Source organism: Pongo abelii, chromosome 7, assembly GCF_028885655.2.
Source record: "Pongo abelii isolate AG06213 chromosome 7, NHGRI_mPonAbe1-v2.0_pri, whole genome shotgun sequence".
Lineage (NCBI taxonomy): Eukaryota > Metazoa > Chordata > Mammalia > Primates > Hominidae > Pongo > Pongo abelii.
Window position 1 is genome coordinate 82,115,524 of NC_071992.2, and position 18,867 is coordinate 82,134,390.

The window sequence follows — 18,867 nt, forward strand, 5'->3', positions numbered from 1 at the left end:
GGAAGGAGAATGGCATGAACCTGGGAGGCGGAGCTGGCAGTGAGCCGAGATGGCACCACTGCACTCCAGCCTGGGCAACAGAGCGAGACTCCGTCTCAAAAAAAAAAAAAAAAAAAAAAAAAAATGAGGTAGACTTTTAGGAAGTGACTAATTTATGAGGGCAGAGCCTTCATGAATGGATTAAAACCTTATAAAAGAGTGATTTTGCTCCTTTCATCCCTCTGCTGTATGAGGACACATCCCCTCTGAATGCCGCAAGGCTCTATCTTGGAAGCAGAGAGCAGCCCTTGCCAGAAACCAACCTTTGCTGCCTTGATCTTAGACTTCCCAGCCTCCAGAAGTTCCAGAAGTAAGTTTCTGCTGATAAATTAATCAGTCTCAGGTATTTTGTTATAGTAGCACAAATGGACTAAGATACCTATTCTCTGATTCTGGTACTCTTATTAAGTCATATACTGGATCTTCTGAATTAATTCTTTAAGCTTCTTTTTTACTTGCTTATATTCAGTTCTTTTTGTTTGTTCTTTCTGGGAGACTGTCAATTTTATCATTTAAACTTTATATTGGATATTTAATTTCCTCATCCTGTTTTTAATTTCTAAGTGCTCTGTTATTCATGTTTCTTTTAAAAAATAGAATCTTGCTTTTATTTTGAGGTTATGGAATCTTTTTCATTTCTCTTAGGAAATTATAGTAGGATTTTAAAGGATTGTTTTCCTGTTTCCACATGATTTATTTCTTCGGAATTCTTTCTTTTTGTTTCTGTTTCTCTCTCTTTGATTTTAGAGGCTCTTTTCAGAGGTCTCCTAATCCTGAGCTGCCTGTTTATTCACGAAAGTGAATGAGAGCTTTCTGTGCAAGGGCAAGGCTTGTTGACTGTCTCACTGTGGGGCAACTGGGCAGGCAGCTGGCATTTTCCCTCTGAAACTCTTAAATGTCAGGATTGGGAGATGTTTTCTCTTGAGCCAGTCAGTTTCCCTAAAGAGGAATGAATTCACCAACTTTTGCCCAACGTTTTAAAGCCATGTAGGCAGGGTTGTGAGAGTAGAACCTACTTGTATGCATGAGAGGGAGAGAAATATTGACTAATATTTCAGTGTTTAGTCTTTCATGAAATCCACCCACTTTTTTTTTTTTTTTTTTTTAGCATTACCATTTGCTGTGGTTTTTGACCCACAGACTCTGTGGTTCAACTTCTTCACAAATTAAACTTGTCCCCTCTAACTTTGTTGTTCAGGTATTCTATCCAGGCGTTCTTTAAACTCTCCTCTGCCTTCATGTTAACCATTCAATATCATTCAGTGCAAGTGGCCACTCCCTCTTTCTTTAAACTCCTTTTTCTCTTCTTCTACATCACTGACTCCTGATGGAGTCTTCTAACTGATCTCTAAATACTGGAGTGTTTCCGTGATTGGTCTTGGTCTCATTTTTTTCTCTGTCTCTATTGTCTTTCACTGCATGCCATGACTTTTAAATATCATGTAAATGCTGTTGATTCTCAAACTTTCCAATCTTACTTCTCCCTTAAACTCCAGATGCTTACTTGACATGTCCATTTCAATATCCAGTAGGCATTTCACGAGGTGGAATTATTCTGTTTCTTCCTTATAAAGGCTACCAGTGTCTTCCTGGTTCCTCACACAAAATTTAGGAGTCATCCTGATTCCTTCCCTTCCTTTATGCCTACATCCTGCTCATCAACAAGTTATATGAATTCCACCTTAAAATATAACTCATTACTTCCAAAACCACCCACTCCTCTTCATCTCTAAGCAACCATCTTCTTTTATTTAACTTCTGCAGTAGTCTCCCAACTTATCTCTTTGCTGTCATTCTTGAAACTCATTCTTCATATAGCAATAGAGAATTCTTTTTAAAAAAAAAAAAATCCTTCAGTTGACAGAGGAAGGGAAGAAAAAGAAAACAATCCTTTCAGTGGCTTTCTATTGCACTTAGAATAAAGTAAAAACTTGTGATCATATCCTAAAATGACCTTTATGATCTGGCCTCTGTGCCTTCCTTTCTAATCTCATATTGTACTGTCGCCTCTTCATTCACCCAACAGTGTATTTACTGAGCACCTACAATGTATCAGAAACTAAGCTAGGCACTGGGTACCATACTACAGTGTTCCTTGCACACTCAAGCTTTCTTTGGCCTCAGAGCCTTTGCATCTACTTTTGCTAGTGCCTGGCATGTTCTTTCCCTAGCTCTTTGCATATCTTCTTTCTCATCCTTCAGATCTCAATGTAAATGTCATTTCTTCAGGGGCCTTTCGTAATAATCTGATCTAAAATATCCGCTGACTCCTTTTTTTCTGTTATCTTATTTAATTCCTTCATAGCACTTTTCAAAATCTTCTCTGCTTATGTCTCACTCTGTTACCCAGTCTGGAGTGCAGTGGATGAGTCACAGTTCACTGCTTCACTGCAGTCTTGCACTTTGGGACAAGAGATCCCGTCCTGGGCTCAAGCGATCCTCCACCCCAGCCTCCTGAGTACCTGGGACTGAGTACCTAAGTACAGGCACATGCCATCACATGAAGCTAATTGCTAATTTCTTTTTAAATTTTTTTGTAGAGAAAAGGTCTTCTTGTGTTGTCCAGGCTGGTTTTGAATTCCTGGCCTCAAGCAATCCTCTCCTGCCTCAGCCTCCCAAAGTATGGTGATTACAGGCATGAGCCACCATACCCAGTCTTGCTTATGTATTTTCTTACCATTTCCTCCCTTGTCCCTCTGTAAAATAAACGCTTTGAGGGTAGAGGCTTTTTTTTTTTTTTTTTTTTTTTTTTTTGAGATGGAGTCTCGCTCTGTTGCCCAGGCTGGAGTGCAGTGGTGCGATCTCGGCTCACTGCAAGCTATGCCTCCCAGGTTCACACCATTCTCCTGCCTCAGCTTCCCGAGTAGCTGGGACTACAGGCGCCTGCACACCCAGCTAATTTTTTTGTATTTTTAGTAGAGACGGGGTTTCACCGTATTAGCCAGGATGGTCTCGATCTCCTGACCTTGTGATCCACCCGCCTTGGCCTCCCAAAGTGCTGGGATTACAGGCGTGAGCCACTGCGCCCGGCCTCTTTTTTTTTTTTTTAGTAGAGACAGAGTTTCACCATGTTGGCCAGGCTGGTCTCAAACCCCTGACCTCAAGTGATCCACTCACTTCGGCCTCCCAAAGTGCAGGAATTACAGGCGTGAGCCACTGTGCCTGGCCGAGGGTAAAGACTTTGTCTTATTTATCATGTATCTCCAGTATCTTAAGATGTGTTTTTCCAAGGGCCTAGAACAGTGCCTGGCACATGGAATATATTATAGTAGTTCCCCCCACCCCCTTGTTCAGTTGCCCTCAGTCAACTGTGGTCCAAAAATATTTAATGGAAAATCCCAGAAAAAATAATTTGTAAGTTTTAAAATGGATGCTCTTTTTTTCACTCTGTCGCCCAGGCTGGAGTGCAGTGGCACAATCCTGGCTTCCTGCAACCTCTGGCTCTGGGTTCAAGCAATTCTCCTGCTTCAGCCTCCTGAGTAGCTGGGATTACAAGTGTGCACCACCGCTCTGGGCAAATTATTGTATAAGGTTTCGCCATGTCAGCCAGGGTGATCTTGAACTCCTGGCCTCAAGTGATTGGCTTGCCTCAGCCTTCCAAAATGCTAGGATTACAGGCATCAGCCACCTAGCCCAGATGAGTACAATGGATGCTATTCTGAGTATCATGATGAAATCTTGCACTGGCCTGTTTGTCCTGCCCGGGGCCATGAATTATTCCTTTGTCCAGCATTTCCATTCTATACATGCTACCAACCCATTAGTCACTTAGGTTATCATATCTACTGTGTCGCTATTACAGTACTTGTGTTCAAGCAACCCTTATTTCACTTGCCCTAAAGTGCAAGAGTAGTGATGCTGACATTGTAATCGTTCCTTTTTTTTTTTTTTTTTTTTGAGACGGAGTCTTGCTCTGTCACCCAGGCTGGAGTGCAGTGGCAGATCTCGGCTTACTGCACTGCAACCTTCACCTCCCAAGTTCAAGTGATTCTCCTGCCCTAGCCTCCCAAGTAGCTGGGACTACAGGCGCCTGCCACCATGCATGGCTAATTTTTTGTATTTTTAGTAGAGATGGGGTTTCATCGTGTTAGCCAGGATCATCTCGATCTCCTGATTGAGCGTTGGTATTACAGGTGTGAGCCACCGCGCCCAGCCTCCATTTATTATTATTGTTGTTAATCTCTTAGTACGCCTAATTTATAAATTAAACTTTATCATAGATATGTACATTTAGGAAAAACTAATATATGTAGCATTCGATACTACCCATGGTTTCAGGCATCCACTGAGGGTCTTAGAATGTAGCCTTCACAGATAAGTTGGGACTACTGTAAATATTTTTTAATAGATTAACTTGATGGAGAGGTTCAGGAAAAGCTACATAGGGGAGATAATATCAAGTTCAGTCTTTAAAGAGAATTTGGGCCATGGCAGTGGCTCACGCCTGTAATCCTAGCACTTTGGGAGGCCGAGGCAGGTGGATCACCTGAGGTTAGGAGTTCGAAACCAGCCTGGCCAACATGGCGAAACCCCATCTCTACTATAAATACAAAAATTAGCTGGGCGTGATAGCACATGCCTGTAATCCCAGCTACTCGAGAGGCTGAGGCAGGAGAATCTCTTGAACCAAGGTGGTGAAGGTGGCAGTGAGCCAAGATCACACCACTGCACTCCAGCCTGGATGACAAAGCGAGACTCTGTCTCACAAAAAAAAAAAAAAAAAAAAAAAAGAGGATTTAGGTGTTGGTCATTAGATAGAATAATCAGCAATAATGAAGGTATTTATTTTGGCTGCACAATTATTCTGGTTATGCATTATTAACATGGTCTAAGAGTAATCATGTAGGCAAAACATCTTTGTCTTAATGTCATGCAGAAAAACCTCCTTTGGGATCATTTAGAGGCTAGAAGTTTTGCCCTGTTCTCAAACTCCCCTTTCTCTGTTTGGAGTTAAAAAGCATAATAGAATAACTCTTTAAAAGTAACGGCAGTTACCAGGCTGGGTGCAGTGGCTCATGCCTAGAATCTCAGCACTTTGGGAGGCTGAGGCGGGCAGATCACTTGAGCTCAGGAGTTCGAGACCAGCCTGGCCAACATGGTGAAACCCTGTCTATTAAAATACAAAAATAAGCCAGGCATGGTGGTGCACATCTGTAATCCCAGCTACTCGGGAGGCTGAGGCAGGAGAATGGCTTGAACCTGGGAGGTGGAGGTTTCAGTGACCCAAGATCATGCCACTGCACTTCAGCCTGGGCTACAGAGTGAGACTCCGTCTCAAAAAATAAAATAAAGGGCCGGGTGTGGTGGCTCACACCTGTAATCCCAGCACTTTGCGGGGCAGAGGTGGGCAGATCCCCTGAGGTCAGGAGTTCAAGACCAACCTGGCCAACCTGGTGAAATCCCGTCTCTACTGAAAATATAAAAATTAGCTGGGTGTGGTGGCAGGCACCTGTAATCCCAGATACTTGGGAGGCTGAGGCAGGAGAATCACTTGAACCTGGGAGGCAGAGGTTGCAGTGATTCGAGATCTCGCCATTGCACTCCAGTGTGGGCAACAGAGACTCCGTCTCAAAATAAAAAGAAAAAAAAATAAAATGTAAAATATATTTTAATTCAGAATTTATCCCATGAATGTCTTACATTTTTCACATTGTAAGCTGAAACAACTAATTGAGTTGTGCTTCCTAAGGTCTTCTTATTTTAAACATCCACCCTGATTATTCAATTGCATTTTAGATATTTTGAGGAATTCATTTGTGCTAGAATACATATATTTATTTTCATAATTATATATTGCTTATAGCAGCTTTGGGATGAACCAAGTAATAGGTCTGAATTTGGAAACAAGGTCGACGTAACATTTTTAGGGTCACCAAATGGCTGTGTGGAAGTAGTTCTGAAAACAAAAGCTGTTTTTGGGAGAAAGAAGCTCATTCTCCTTCCTGTGGTTCGTATGTCAAGAAATTATACCACAGCTCATTCCGTTGCCAAACCAGAAACTTTGAGGTCATAGCAATGGCTCAACTCATGGATGACTGTTTCGAGGAAGCCTTCTATAGCCCTAGGCTGAGTTAGGGCTATCACAATACTTATAAAAACAGTATCATATTGTAGTCTCATTACTGGTTGATTGTAGGTTTCTTGAAGATCAAGACCATGTATTCCTTCCTTTGTTCTACACTGAGTAGTATTAGTGCCTGACAAATATGTAGGTGGCCAATACATATTTGATTAAATGAATAATTAATGAATATGGCATGATATGATATAACATGATATTAATATAGCTGGTACAAATAAGAGTAAGTTCAGTCAGAATCATTTCAAGTACTTCCCCAAAAAGAAGTAGCCAAGAGAGAGTTCAGGTCTAGTCACAGTTACTAGAAACTCATTCATTGGGAGATCAGGCTTAAGGGGCAAGAAATCTAGTCTCTAGAAGAAAAAGTTGATGGGAAAATAATGCAAAGAAGAGATACTTCCCTTCTCAGAGAAACTTTTATTCTGTTGGTGAGGGATAGAGGTATTGGAGTATAAAGGAGAAAACTAAGAGGACAGAATTATACACATAAATACATTGAGAAGTAGGGATTCATTAGCTAATTTTAGGACAAATCCAGAGTAGTTTTTAATGTGATATATTTATTTTATAGCTATTACAAAACATTTTTCAATCATAATTTCATGTAAATATCTTAAAAATTAATTTCTCTTTACACTACCTTCACATGCAGAAGTTGGTTGTCAATGGCTATGAGCTGATTAAGATTCTCCAGTATTTCTAAGTCTCTAATGTCATCAATATTATTATTGCTGATATTCAATATAGAGAGGGATTTCTGTAAGAAAAATAACGAAGTTAGCATTAGTAATTAGTCTAAATACTGTATATAGGAACCAGAAATCCTAATCTTTGAAAAGTTTAAGCTTGATCAGTTCAGGTTGTTTTGTTCTTTAGGCAAAAACATCAAAAGCCATGAAATTCTTTTTATTGCATTTTTTTTTCAGATGAAAGTTTTAGAACCACAGTATGTCATATAACTTACCTGTTCTCCCTATAATTCCTCCATAAGTCATATTTTTCTTTTCCAAGATACAAAATAAACTTATAGAATAAAGAAGCCAAGAATCAAAAAGCAAAGAAAGAAAAAAAGATGCCCCAGTAAACAAGTAACAGAATATAGAAAAAATGCTTACTGTAGCTTTAGCAAATTATCATTTTGTGCTAAATATTACTAACATTTGTACTTACATAGGAGCCGGGTGCGGTGGCTCACGCCTGTAATCTCAGCACTTCAGGAGGTGAAGCGGGCGGATCACTTGAGGTCAGGAGTTCGAGACCAGCCTGGCCAACATGGCGAAACCCCATCTCTACTAAAAATACAAAAAATTAGCTGGGCATGGTGCCACACACCTGTAGTCCCAGCTACTCGGGAGGCTGAGGCAGGAGAATCACTTGAACCTGGGAGGTGGAGGTTGCAGTGAGCAGAGATCGCGCCTGGGCGACAGAACAAAACTCCGTCTCAAAAAAAGATTTGTGCTTACATAGGAAGAAATAGTTTTTGTCTTTATTTCACTAAATAGGAAACATGACCAGGAATAAAATAATATCTGGTTTTTATTTTTCTCTCTACCTGTCTATATGGTTTTCTCTTATCAATCCATATGTTCAGGAACTACTTAAAATAATAATTAGCTAATTAACAGGAATTTCAGTGTTGCTATAACACTAAATCAGAGTCATCTTATGAGGCTCAGGAATCTCTACCAAGATGGAGTCAATCATCACTTCATGGCCTTTTGGCTAAGATCAAGTATAGTATCTGTTCTTATTAGTTTAAGTTTAAAAAAAACATGGAGGCATCCATGCACAGCCAACCTTTAGAAAAAATATTTCCTGATACTAAAGTACTGGGAGAACTACCTCTTAATTTTTATAAATTTGGGTCAAAATCCATCCACTATCCTCTATTTCTGGGCCCTCTAAATAAAACTGATGAGGCCGGGCATGGTGGCTCACGCCTGTAATCCCAACACTGTAATCCCAGAGTAGCCTGGCCAACATGGTGAAACCCCATCTCTACTAAAAATACAAAAATTAGCCAGGCGTGGTGGCACACGCCTGTAGTCCCATCTACTTGGGAGGCTGAGGCAGAAGAATTGCTTGAACCGGGGAGGTGGAGGTTGCAGTGAGCAGAGGTCATGCCACTGCACTCCAGCTTGGGCGACAGAGTTTTTTTTTAATTTTAAAAATAAAAATAAAATAAAATAAAACTGATGAAATCTGTAAAACAACTACCATATCCCATTTGTGTCCCCTGCCCCAGAATTAAAGTTAGCCTGTCCCAACAAGTCTCTTGTTTTGAGGATTAGCAGGAGTCTAAGTGGTACCCTCTGGCTTCTCAATTTATTGTGGCACCTCCATCCAATGAGACTGGTTTCAGGTGACACAGTTGGAGCTCCCAGGCCTACATAGTTCTGATGTGGTAGAGCTGTATGTAGTGCAATCTACAATCAAATCAGGATCCCAGGAGAAAACAACTTATTATTACAATGGCTCTCTACTAGATTGTTTAGAAGTTTCCAAATAATTGCACATTCCTCTCTCCTTAGGCTTTTTCCTAAAATTTAAAATGTTGAGCCATGATAATCACCAAGGTCCACATTATGAATGAATGAACATCTGTATTAGAACTTCAGTTAACATACCTTTTCACATTCTTCTTTTCATCCTTCCAGTTACCCAAAGAGGCAGGTTTTATTATCCCACTTTATAAATGCTGAGTCTCTGAGATTGTACATGAGAAAATCAGCTTCAGTCCTCAGATAAGCTCTGAGCTGGCCATATAAACATGAAGAGGATGTACAATGTCCAAATATACCTTCACCACATGCCTGTTTCATTATAACTTGTTAATCACTATATTCCTTGTCAGAATATTCAAATGTGAACTTACTGCCAGAGAATGAAGAGTTCTTGGATCAAACAGAAGCTTTTCCCCAAGGGGAAGCCTCTGATTCTCAACATGAAGCTCTCTTAGTTCTCCTAATCCTTCTAAACCTTCTATGACAGCAATGTAATTGCCTCCCAGATACCTGCAAAACATAGACGTAATTCTAAAGAGACATTCTGAGAATGTCATGGTCTTTATTAAACACGACAAAAGTGTAATAACAAAATCATTGAGCTGAACAAAATTATAAATGTGGAATGTTGTGTTATATTGAATCTATGAAAGGTTGGTTTATCTAAATGAGAACAAATTATATTCTTACACTTAATTTAGTCTAAAAATACATTTTTTTTTGCTTTTTAAAAAAGTGAGCGAATTGCAACATACAATTCATATGTTGCCTAACATATGAAGAGCCCTGGTAGATAGTTTGATAATAACCATTTCCGGGTTGTAGGTTTAAAAAATGAAGACTTCACGGCTAGACACAGTGGTTCACACCTATAATCCCAGCACTTTGGGAGCCTGGGAGTTTAAGACCAGTCTGGGCAACATAGGGAGATCCCATCTCTAAATAAATAAATAAATAAATAAATAAATAAATAAGCAAGCCAGCCAGTCATTGTGGTGCATACTTGTGGGCCCAGCTACTCAGGAAGCTGAAGTGGGACGATCACTTGGACCTAGGACATCAAGGCTGCGATGAGTCATGATCGCGCCACTGCACTCCAGACTGGGCGACAGAGCGAGACTCTGTCTCAAAACCAAGAGATAAAAGGAAAAATGAAGATATCTGGGCCTAACCCCTGGAGATTCTAATTTGGATATGTAGGTTGGAACCTAGTGCTCTGCATTTTTAATAAGCATTCACCAGCCAACTCTTGTGTCCCCATTCTGAGGCTTTTAGCCGGTTCTTTGAGGAGCATGATAGTTATTCCAGTCTGGGAAAATTGGATCCACCAATCTTCATTGCCTAATTATAATCACTATAGGTAGTAAATGCCTTTTTACAATCAAGTTTACATCAATTGGATCAATTATATGACGCAGATGGTATGAGATATGTGATTCTGAAAGGCACATAACTCACCTGGGTTCCGTGGAAATTTCTTTTATCAGTTGAGCCCACATGAGGATGTTTTAAGTATCCCTATTAGCCCTTAAGACAACCCTTCCCCAGAATGAAAAGTATATCAGGCTTAATAAAACACAAATTATTAATATTATATGTGAAACAATTTACTTGTTGTTAATAATATTACAAGAAAATAGAAATTGAGGTCTGTTCCACAAAACCCATGTGGGAATCATATGGTTTTTTTTCATATAAGTATGAAATCATACCAATTTCATATTGAATTTACTTTTGCAATCTAATGCAAAAAATGGAAATGCCTTCATGCAAAAAAATGTAAGTACCATAATCTTAAAAATCAGATACATTATTAAAAAATAAAAGCACTTACAGTTTTTCCAGTTTCTTTAATGACCTGAGGTTGTCTATACATGAAATACAATTGTTTTGTAGGTACAAGTGGGTCAGATTTGTGGCATAATTCAGGTTAGTGATTTGACTAATACAATTATCATATAAATATAAAACACTAAGATTTTTGCAAAGAGAGAGGTCTTCCTAAAAGGGAAACAAAAACATGTCAAATGTAATTTCTCCTGAAAACTTAAAAGTTTGTTTTTAACAAAAATTTTCAGTTGATCATTCTACAAATTTCCCTAAGGTTAATATAAAAGAACAGTATTTCTCTGTTCTTGGCACAGTTAAAACAAGACTAGACTGATTACAAAAGAAATTCTGTAATATATTTTTCTTTTTTTAGAAATTCTGTAATTATATCAATAAAACTGGAATTGTTAAGATTTTCCCAGTGCAAGCAATTTTCCTTGGAAGCAATTAGGCTCCTCTGGAAGTTGAAGCATTGAATAAATTATTGTCTCAACATTATAAACAGGGTTTAATATTTCTGTAGAATTGGAAGTCAACTATTGTGGTTTATAATACTGAAAATTGGGAGTCATCTAGATATCCAAGAATAATAGATTATTATTATTTTTTTTTCCTGAGATGGAGTCTCGTTCTGTTGGCCAGGCTGGAGTGCAGTGATGCCATCTTGGCTCACCATAACCTCCGCCTCCTGGGTTCAAGCGATCCTCCTGCCTCAGTCTTCTGAGTAGCTGGGACTACAGGTGTGTGCCACCATGCCCGGCTAATTTTTGTATTTTTAGTAGAGATGGGGTTTCACTATGTTGGCTAGGCTGGTCTCGAACTCCTGACCTCGTGATCCACCTGCCTCGGCCTCCCAAAGTGCTGGGATTACAGGTGTGAGCCACCGTGCCCGGCCTCATAGATTAATTGTTTAAAAACTATGATAATGCTATCAAAAGAAATACTGTAGAACCATTAAATATCCTTTTGTTTCTTCAGTAATATCTAATACATAGTTAAGTGAAATTCATAATATATAGTTAAGTGAAAATAGTACATTCAATATGACCCACTATTGTAAAATTATATGAATAAAAGACTGAAAGGATATTACCTAAATATTAAAAGTGATTGTGTCTGAATAGGATTACATTCTTTCTTATTATATGTATATTATATGAAAAATAACACCAATTACTTTTTTTTTTTTTTTTTGAAACAGGGTCTGCCCAGACTGCCGTCAAACTCCTGGGCTCAAGTGATCCTAGCGCCCCAGCCTCTCGAGTAGCTGGGATTATAGGCATGTGCCACTATGCCCAGCTACCAGTTACTTTTGAGATAAAATAATTAAAGGGATTTTTTAAAAGGCTGCCATTTCTTGTGTCATGGCAGATCAGCCTAGAGTAAATAGACAAGCGGTAAAGTGAAGTTCTGCTCAAAAATTTCTCAGCCTTCATTAAGTTAACTTCTTTTAAAATACAGCTATGTATTGGAAACTGTAAGTTTAGAAGTTATTCTCATTTTAGTGTGAATTACTTTAACCAATTTGCCTTCCTTCTAACAAAGATCATCCACCCTGGAGGAGCACTGATTGATGTGAGGACAGAGTATGAAATAGGGGCTTTACTGGGGGCTCTCCAGAGAAAGTAGTCTTATATGATATGATGAGGTAGAGAGTTCTGGGCAATAAAAGAGAAACATGAGGTTTGGGCAAAGGAATTCATGGGAAGAAGGATCACCAGGAAACCAGAAAGGGATCTAGAATGGGAGCTGGGTTGGGGTCCCTACAAAAAAAACAAGCATTTAATTGATCATTTTGCCTGGGGCATTAGTATTTCTTTCATTTGTTCAATAAATATTTATTAAGCACATGAGTCAGGCATTGTAATGGATGAGGGATTTAGAGTGATGTGAAACAATAGACATGATTTCTGCCCTCAGGTAGTTCCTGTGTTTCCAACAAAATTTATCTCATCTGTAGTCTAGCATTTACTGTAGACAACAGATACCAACACAAATGGCCTAAGAGTGTTATTGCAGCTTTTAAAGTTTCCCAAATTATAGCCAAGAATTACCTTAGTGCTGAGAAAATGTAGTTTCAGATTATATCCAGATAAACATAAACTTGTCTGATGTAATTGACCCAGTATACCATACATTTACATAACCAGTTAAATTATGTGCAAAAAAGATTTCACTGTTAAACTCTTTTTTTCTTGTGTGAATTTTAATTTTTATTTCCATAGTTTTTGGGGTACAGGTGGTTTTTGGTTACATGGATAGGTTCTTCTTTTTTGAGACGTAGTCTCACTTTGTTGCCCAGGCTGTATTACAGGCGTGACCCACCACGCTTAGCCAGGATAAATTATTTAGTGGTGAGTTCTGAGATTTCAGTGCATCCTTCACCTGAGCAGTGTATGCTGTACCCAATATGTAGTCTTTTATCCCTCACCCCCTTCCCAACCTTCTCTCATTGTTAAACTTTTGAAAAATGGTACTCACATACTTCTTAACATTTTGGTATATTTAAAAAATTTATATTTCAAGGTTTTACAATAATACAAAAGTAATTATTATCTATGAAATTATTTCCCAACATACACTTTCAAATCTAGTTTGCTACACTATACAGTGTTGTAGGAAAACTGTAATACATATATTTAATCTAGGTATTCAAAAATCACAATAGTATATTTTATAGATTTAATTTTAACAAATTTAATATCACAAGTAGGAAGTTAAAATACAAACACAATATAAAGCTTACTGATAAAAATAAGTTAATAAGACCGAGTGCAGTGGCTCACGTGTGTAATCCCAGCACTTTGGAAGGCCAAGGCAGGCGGATCACTTCTTGAGCTCAGAAGTCTGAGCTCAAGAACTCAACATGACAAACCTGGGCAACATGGTGAAACCCCATCTGTACTAAAAATACAAAAGTTAGCTGGGCATGGTGGCACATGCCTGTAATCCCAGCTACTCGGTAGGCTGAGGTACAAGAGTCGCTTGAACCTGGGAGGTGGAGGTTGCAGTGAGCTTTGATCATGTCACTATACTCCAGCCTGGGCAACAGACGGAGAGAGACTATCTCAAAAAAAAAAGTTAATAAGAATAATGAAAATATAGCTAAAATATTAGGTATGCCCCCAAACCAATTCCTAAATTTTACATTATTAATTATATAAAATAGGAAATAATTTCAAAGTTCTTACAATTGCATCTATATTTTTGTCTGAAAAATTTATATGAGTTATTTTCTTCAGGCACTGTGAAATGGTTTCTTTTCTTCGGGGTTTAAGATTGCTGTTTCTGGCAATTAGATCCAAGGTCAGTCGAACCATAATTTCTTTATAAATCAAACTCTCAGCAAAAGCTCTGTTTTGATACCGTGTCAAGAAGTAGGTTTAGGTATTATTTCCAACTTTCTAAAGATTAAAGAAAAAAGGAGCATTATGATATCATAGCAATTTAAGGAAAAGTTATTCTGACTTACTCTTTAAATAATTCCCTTATATGAAACTATTTGATAAGCTAGTTTATAGACATTTTTAGAGGCACTGAGGTATTTTCTAAGTTTATAGACTTAACTTCGTAAAAAGATTTAAAGCATCAAAATTAAATGCACAATACTCATTACTCATTCACTTTTACTTTTAAATCTTTTCTTTTTCCTGAGTAGTATTTGAATCATTCCAAGTATCTTTTTTTTCTTTTCTTTTTTTTGAGACGGAGTTTCGCTCTTGTCACCCAGGCTGGAGTGCAGTGGCGCGATCTCAGCTCACTGCAATCTCCGCCTCCCAGGTTCAAGCGATTCTCCTGTCTCAAGCCTCCCGAGTAGCTGGGATTACAAGAGCGTGCTACCACGCCCAGCTAATTTTTATATTTTTAGTAGAGATGGGTTTTCACCATATTGGCCAGGCTGGTCTCAAACTCCTAAGCTCAGGCAATTGGCCCGCCTCGGCCTCCCAAAGTGCTGAGATTACAGGCGTGAGCCACCGCGCCCGACCTCTTTTTTCTTTTAAGAGACTGGATCTCACGTTATGGTTCCCAGGCTGGCGTGTAGTGGCTATTCACAGGCTTGTAGGCATGATCATAGTGCACTGCAACCTTTTTTTTTTTTTTTTTGAGACGACTCCCGCTCTGTCGCCAGGCTGGAGTACAGTGGCGTGGTCTTGGCTCACTGCAACCTCTGTCTCCTGGGTTCAAACGAATTCTCTGCCTCAGGCTCCCGAGTAGCTGGGATTACAGGCACCCACCACCATGCCTGGCTAATTTTTGTATTTTTAGTAGAGACGGGTTTCACCATCTTGGCCAGGCTGGTCTTGAACTCCTGACCTCGTGATCCACCCACCTCGGCCTCCCAAAATGCTAGGATTACAGGCGTGAGCCATCACGCCCGGCCTTATGAGCATCTTTTAAAGGATTATTATTCACTCTTGGAGTCAAAAAGGCCCTCGAAGAATATCCTCCAATATTCTCATTTCACAGGTGAAGAAACTAAGTCCCCAGCACTTTGGGAGGCCTAGGCGGGCGGATCACAAGGTCAGGAGATTGAGACCATCCTGGCTAACATGGTGAAACCCCACCTCTACTAAAAAATACAAAAAATTAGCCGGGCATGGTGGCGGGCGCCTGTAGTCCCAGCTACTCGGGAGGCTGAGGCAGGAGAATGGCGTGAACCTGGGAGGGGGAGCTTGCAGTGAGCCAAGATCATGCCACTGCACTCCAGCCTGGGCGACAGAGCAAGACTCCGCCTCAACAAAAAAAAAAAAAAAAAAAAAAGAAACTAAGTCCCAGAGATTTAAGCTACTCAAGTTAGTGACAGTTGAGAAAGGGACCAGGTCTCTTGGCTCCTTTTCCTGTAGTACCCATAGAGACCATATGTCTGAAACCCCTAAATCAGAACATGTGGTGTGAAAACCTTAAGTACGTAGGACAATGATGCAAAATACTTGAAAATGAAGCTGGGCTAGAAATTTTTGTTTTATTCGTACAACCATAATCCAGAAAGAGGCAACATAATCCAGGGTTTTTTGTTTTGTTTTGTTTTTGTTGTTGTTTTTTTTTTGATATGAAGTCTTGCTCTTGTTGCCCAGGCTGGAGTGCAATGGCACGATCTCGGCTCACTGCAACCTCCGCCTCCTGGGTTCAAGCAATTCTGCCTCAGCCTCCCAAGTAGCTGAGATTAACAGGCGCCTGCCACCATGCCCAGCTAATTTTTGTATTTTTAGTAGAGATGGGGTTTCACCATGTTGGCCAGGCTAGTCTCGAACTCCTGACCTCAGGTGATCCGCCTGCCTCAGCCTCCTAAAGTGCTGGGATTACAGGCGTGAGCCACTGAGCCCAGCCAATCCAGGGTTTTTCAATCCAGATTGCCTGGTTCAAATTTTGGCTTCACCACTTACTAGTCAGGCATCTTGGGCAGGTTACTTCAATTTCTTACAAAATAAGGATAATAATGGTCCCTATTTCCAAGGGATAATGTGAGGATTGGTGAAATAATCATTATAGAGTGTTCTGCACAGTACCTGGTACATAGGTCAATAAACATTTGCTATCATTATTATTATTCTGTTACTGGTTTGTTCACAGATAAGGTTATCTTAACTGTCTCACCAGAAATGTATCAGGACTGTTAAACATGGGAAACATGCCGGGGGGCGGTGGTGCGTGCTTGTAGTTCTGGCTACTCGGGAGGCTGAGGCAAGAGGATTGCTTGAGCCCACGAGTTCCAGGTTAGCGTAAGCTATGATCATGCCACTGCACTCCAGCCTGGGTGACAGAGGGAGACTATCTCTAAATAAGTAAATAAAATATTGCCATATATTGTCTATAGATTTGAGGTAACCCATTTTTTCAATTGCCCAGGAAGTATAGCTATTTAAGTGATAAATATCACAGTTTCCCCAATTGTGCTTCACATTCTTTTACTACAAATGTAACCAAAAACACAGTTTAAAATTAAACATTATTCCAGTGTATATGGAATTTAACCAACCAAATACCTCAGTATGTACAATATTCTGTACATGAAATCAGTGCTTAGGAGGAAAAATGAATTCAGTAGACTATAAATTAAATTTTGTATACTCACACATTGGCATTACCCAGGCTATGTTATTATAAATTGCCCACAATAAAATATTTGAAGATATGGAATGTATTCTTAGACTCTTCAAAATGCAAAGTACAACCTACAGAATAAAATTATAAAATCTTAAGCCTCAGAACTGAGCAGAAAAAAAAATTATAAAATCTTCATAGATTTCTGAAATTTGCATATATCTGATTATTTTTATAACAAAATTTTAAGATTATTGTTGACTTTTCAGACCACATTTCAAATATGATACTATATTCTGAACAAAGTTTCTAATTCAATAAAAATAACTTATTACCTTGAAAATACTTCATAAAATATTTCATGATAAAAGTATAAGAATAGTATAACACCTATGGACCCACAGGTCAGCTTAAAATATAAAACATTACAAATACATTTGAAACCCCTCTATACCTTTCTTCCTCTTCATTCTCTTAAATTTAGGATTTATCTAAAATTTAGACTATTCATGTTTTTATGCTTTTACTACAGATGTATGTACACCTAAACAATATATAGTACTGTTTTTCACAATTTTACATGTTATTAATGATATTATTCTGTCTTCAGCTTTCTTTTCTGCTTTATGTTTTGTTTGTGAGAGTCATCTGGGTTGATGTATGTAGCTCTACAATATTTACTATACAATATTCCATTGTAAGAAATTAATTTTTCCTAATGATTGATCTTTGAGTATTTCTTTTTTTTCACTTTTACAATGTTGCCTTTATGATTTTGTATATATCATTTAGCACATGTGCAAGAGCTTCTTTAAGGTTTAAAACTAGGAGTGGCCACTTCTGGGTTGGACATTTCAACTTTACTATATACTGCCAAATTTTTCTCCAAAGGAATTTTACCACTGGCAAGTAAAAGAGTTCCCACTGCTCTGCACCATTGTTGGCACCTGATATTGGCAATCTTTAACTTTTTGCCAAGCCGATGGGTATAAAATGATATCTCACTACTGTGTTTTAATTTGCCATTCTCTACTTATTGAGAGACTGGGAGTATTTTCCTGATTATTGGCCACGTGGAGCTTCTCTTCTGTTAATTGCTGTTTCTTATATTTTGCCCATTTTTCCTACTGAGTTCTGCTTTTCTAAGAAATTTTTAGAACACACACACATTTCTATTAGATACTAATATTTCATTGATAATATGTGTTGCAAATGTCTTTTCCCAGACTGTAGCTTGTCTTTTCTCTCTTTTTCACTTGTTAGTTTGCTTTTAATGGTATCTTCTAAAAAACAGAAGCTTTATTTTTTAATATAGTCAAATGTATCACTATTTTTCTCACGTTTTGTGCTTTTTGTGGCTTATTTAATAACTCCTTCCCTACCTTAATTTCAGAAAAAAGGACCTATATATTCTTCTGAACATGTTAAAGTTTTCCTTGAGGCATTTTGGTCTTTATCTAGAGTTGATTACTGTGTAGGAAGTGAGATATTCAATATTTTTTTCCTTATAAGAACCAATTACCCCAGTACTTGGGGTGTTTTCTCTTCTATGATTCCTTTCTCTTCCATTATTTATATATTTATCTCCATGACAACACGGTCTTAATTAGTATAGATTAATAATCTCTCTGTCTACTTGGGTTATTCTTGGTCCTTGACTCTTTCATATAAACTTTAACATCAATTTTTCATTTCATGAAAAGTCCTTTCATGATTTTGTTAGGAATTGCAAATTTATAAACAATTCATGAAGCACTGACATTTCTCTAATATCAAGTCTTGTTTTCCATGAGTATGGTAAGTCTCTCCATTTTGGTAGTGCTAATTTAATGATTTTCAGTAGTTAAAATTTTTTCTTTTATATTTAAGGACATGCATAAGTTTTTTGTTTTGTTTTTTCATTTGTTTGTTTGTTTTTGAGACAGGGTCTCGCTCTGTACAGTGGCCTGATCTCGATTCACTGCAGTTTCCATCTCCTAGTCTCAAGTGATCCTCCCATCTCAGCCTTCTGAGAAGCTGGGACTACAAGCCTGCGCCAGCATGCCCAGCTAATTTTTGTATTTTTAGTAGAGATGGGGTTTTGCCAAGTTGCCAGGGGAATCTCAATCTCTCGGGCGAAACCAATCCACCTGCCTCGGCCTCCCAAACTGTTGGGATTGCAGGCATGAGCCACCATGCCCAGCTCGAGTTTTTATTTTTGAGTTATTGGGATCATAGATTTTTGTTGATATTGCAAATGTTATTCTTTTAGAAATTGTATTTTCTGTTTGTTGCTACTGTATATAAATGCAGTATTTTAAAAATATTGATTTTATATCCAGCAACACTGGTAAGGACACATTAATTTTATTTTATAGAGTCTTTGGGTTTTCC

General features: G+C 38.5%; 1 protein-coding gene and 1 pseudogene across 3 annotated transcripts in view; one reads left to right on the top strand and one right to left on the bottom strand.

The window, feature by feature from the left end:
• PPP1R42 (protein phosphatase 1 regulatory subunit 42) overlaps nucleotides 1-18,867 on the bottom strand; it is a 64,143-nt gene that overhangs the window by 39,995 nt on the left and 5,281 nt on the right. For 2 of the 3 annotated variants that reach the window (XM_054561683.2, XM_054561681.2), the window contains exons 2-6: nucleotides 16,526-16,625; nucleotides 13,644-13,856; nucleotides 10,457-10,623; nucleotides 8,994-9,132; nucleotides 6,759-6,875 (exon numbers count right to left, since the gene is read on the bottom strand). In XM_054561683.2, the coding sequence (XP_054417658.1) occupies nucleotides 6,759-6,875; nucleotides 8,994-9,132; nucleotides 10,457-10,623; nucleotides 13,644-13,772 (552 nt within the window). In that variant the 5' untranslated portion in view covers nucleotides 13,773-13,856; nucleotides 16,526-16,625. The remainder of the gene's footprint in view (nucleotides 1-6,758; nucleotides 6,876-8,993; nucleotides 9,133-10,456; nucleotides 10,624-13,643; nucleotides 13,857-16,525; nucleotides 16,626-18,867) is intronic. The other variant, XM_054561684.2, reaches the window with a different exon arrangement.
• On the top strand, nucleotides 7,821-7,994 carry LOC112134843 (U2 spliceosomal RNA; annotated as a pseudogene).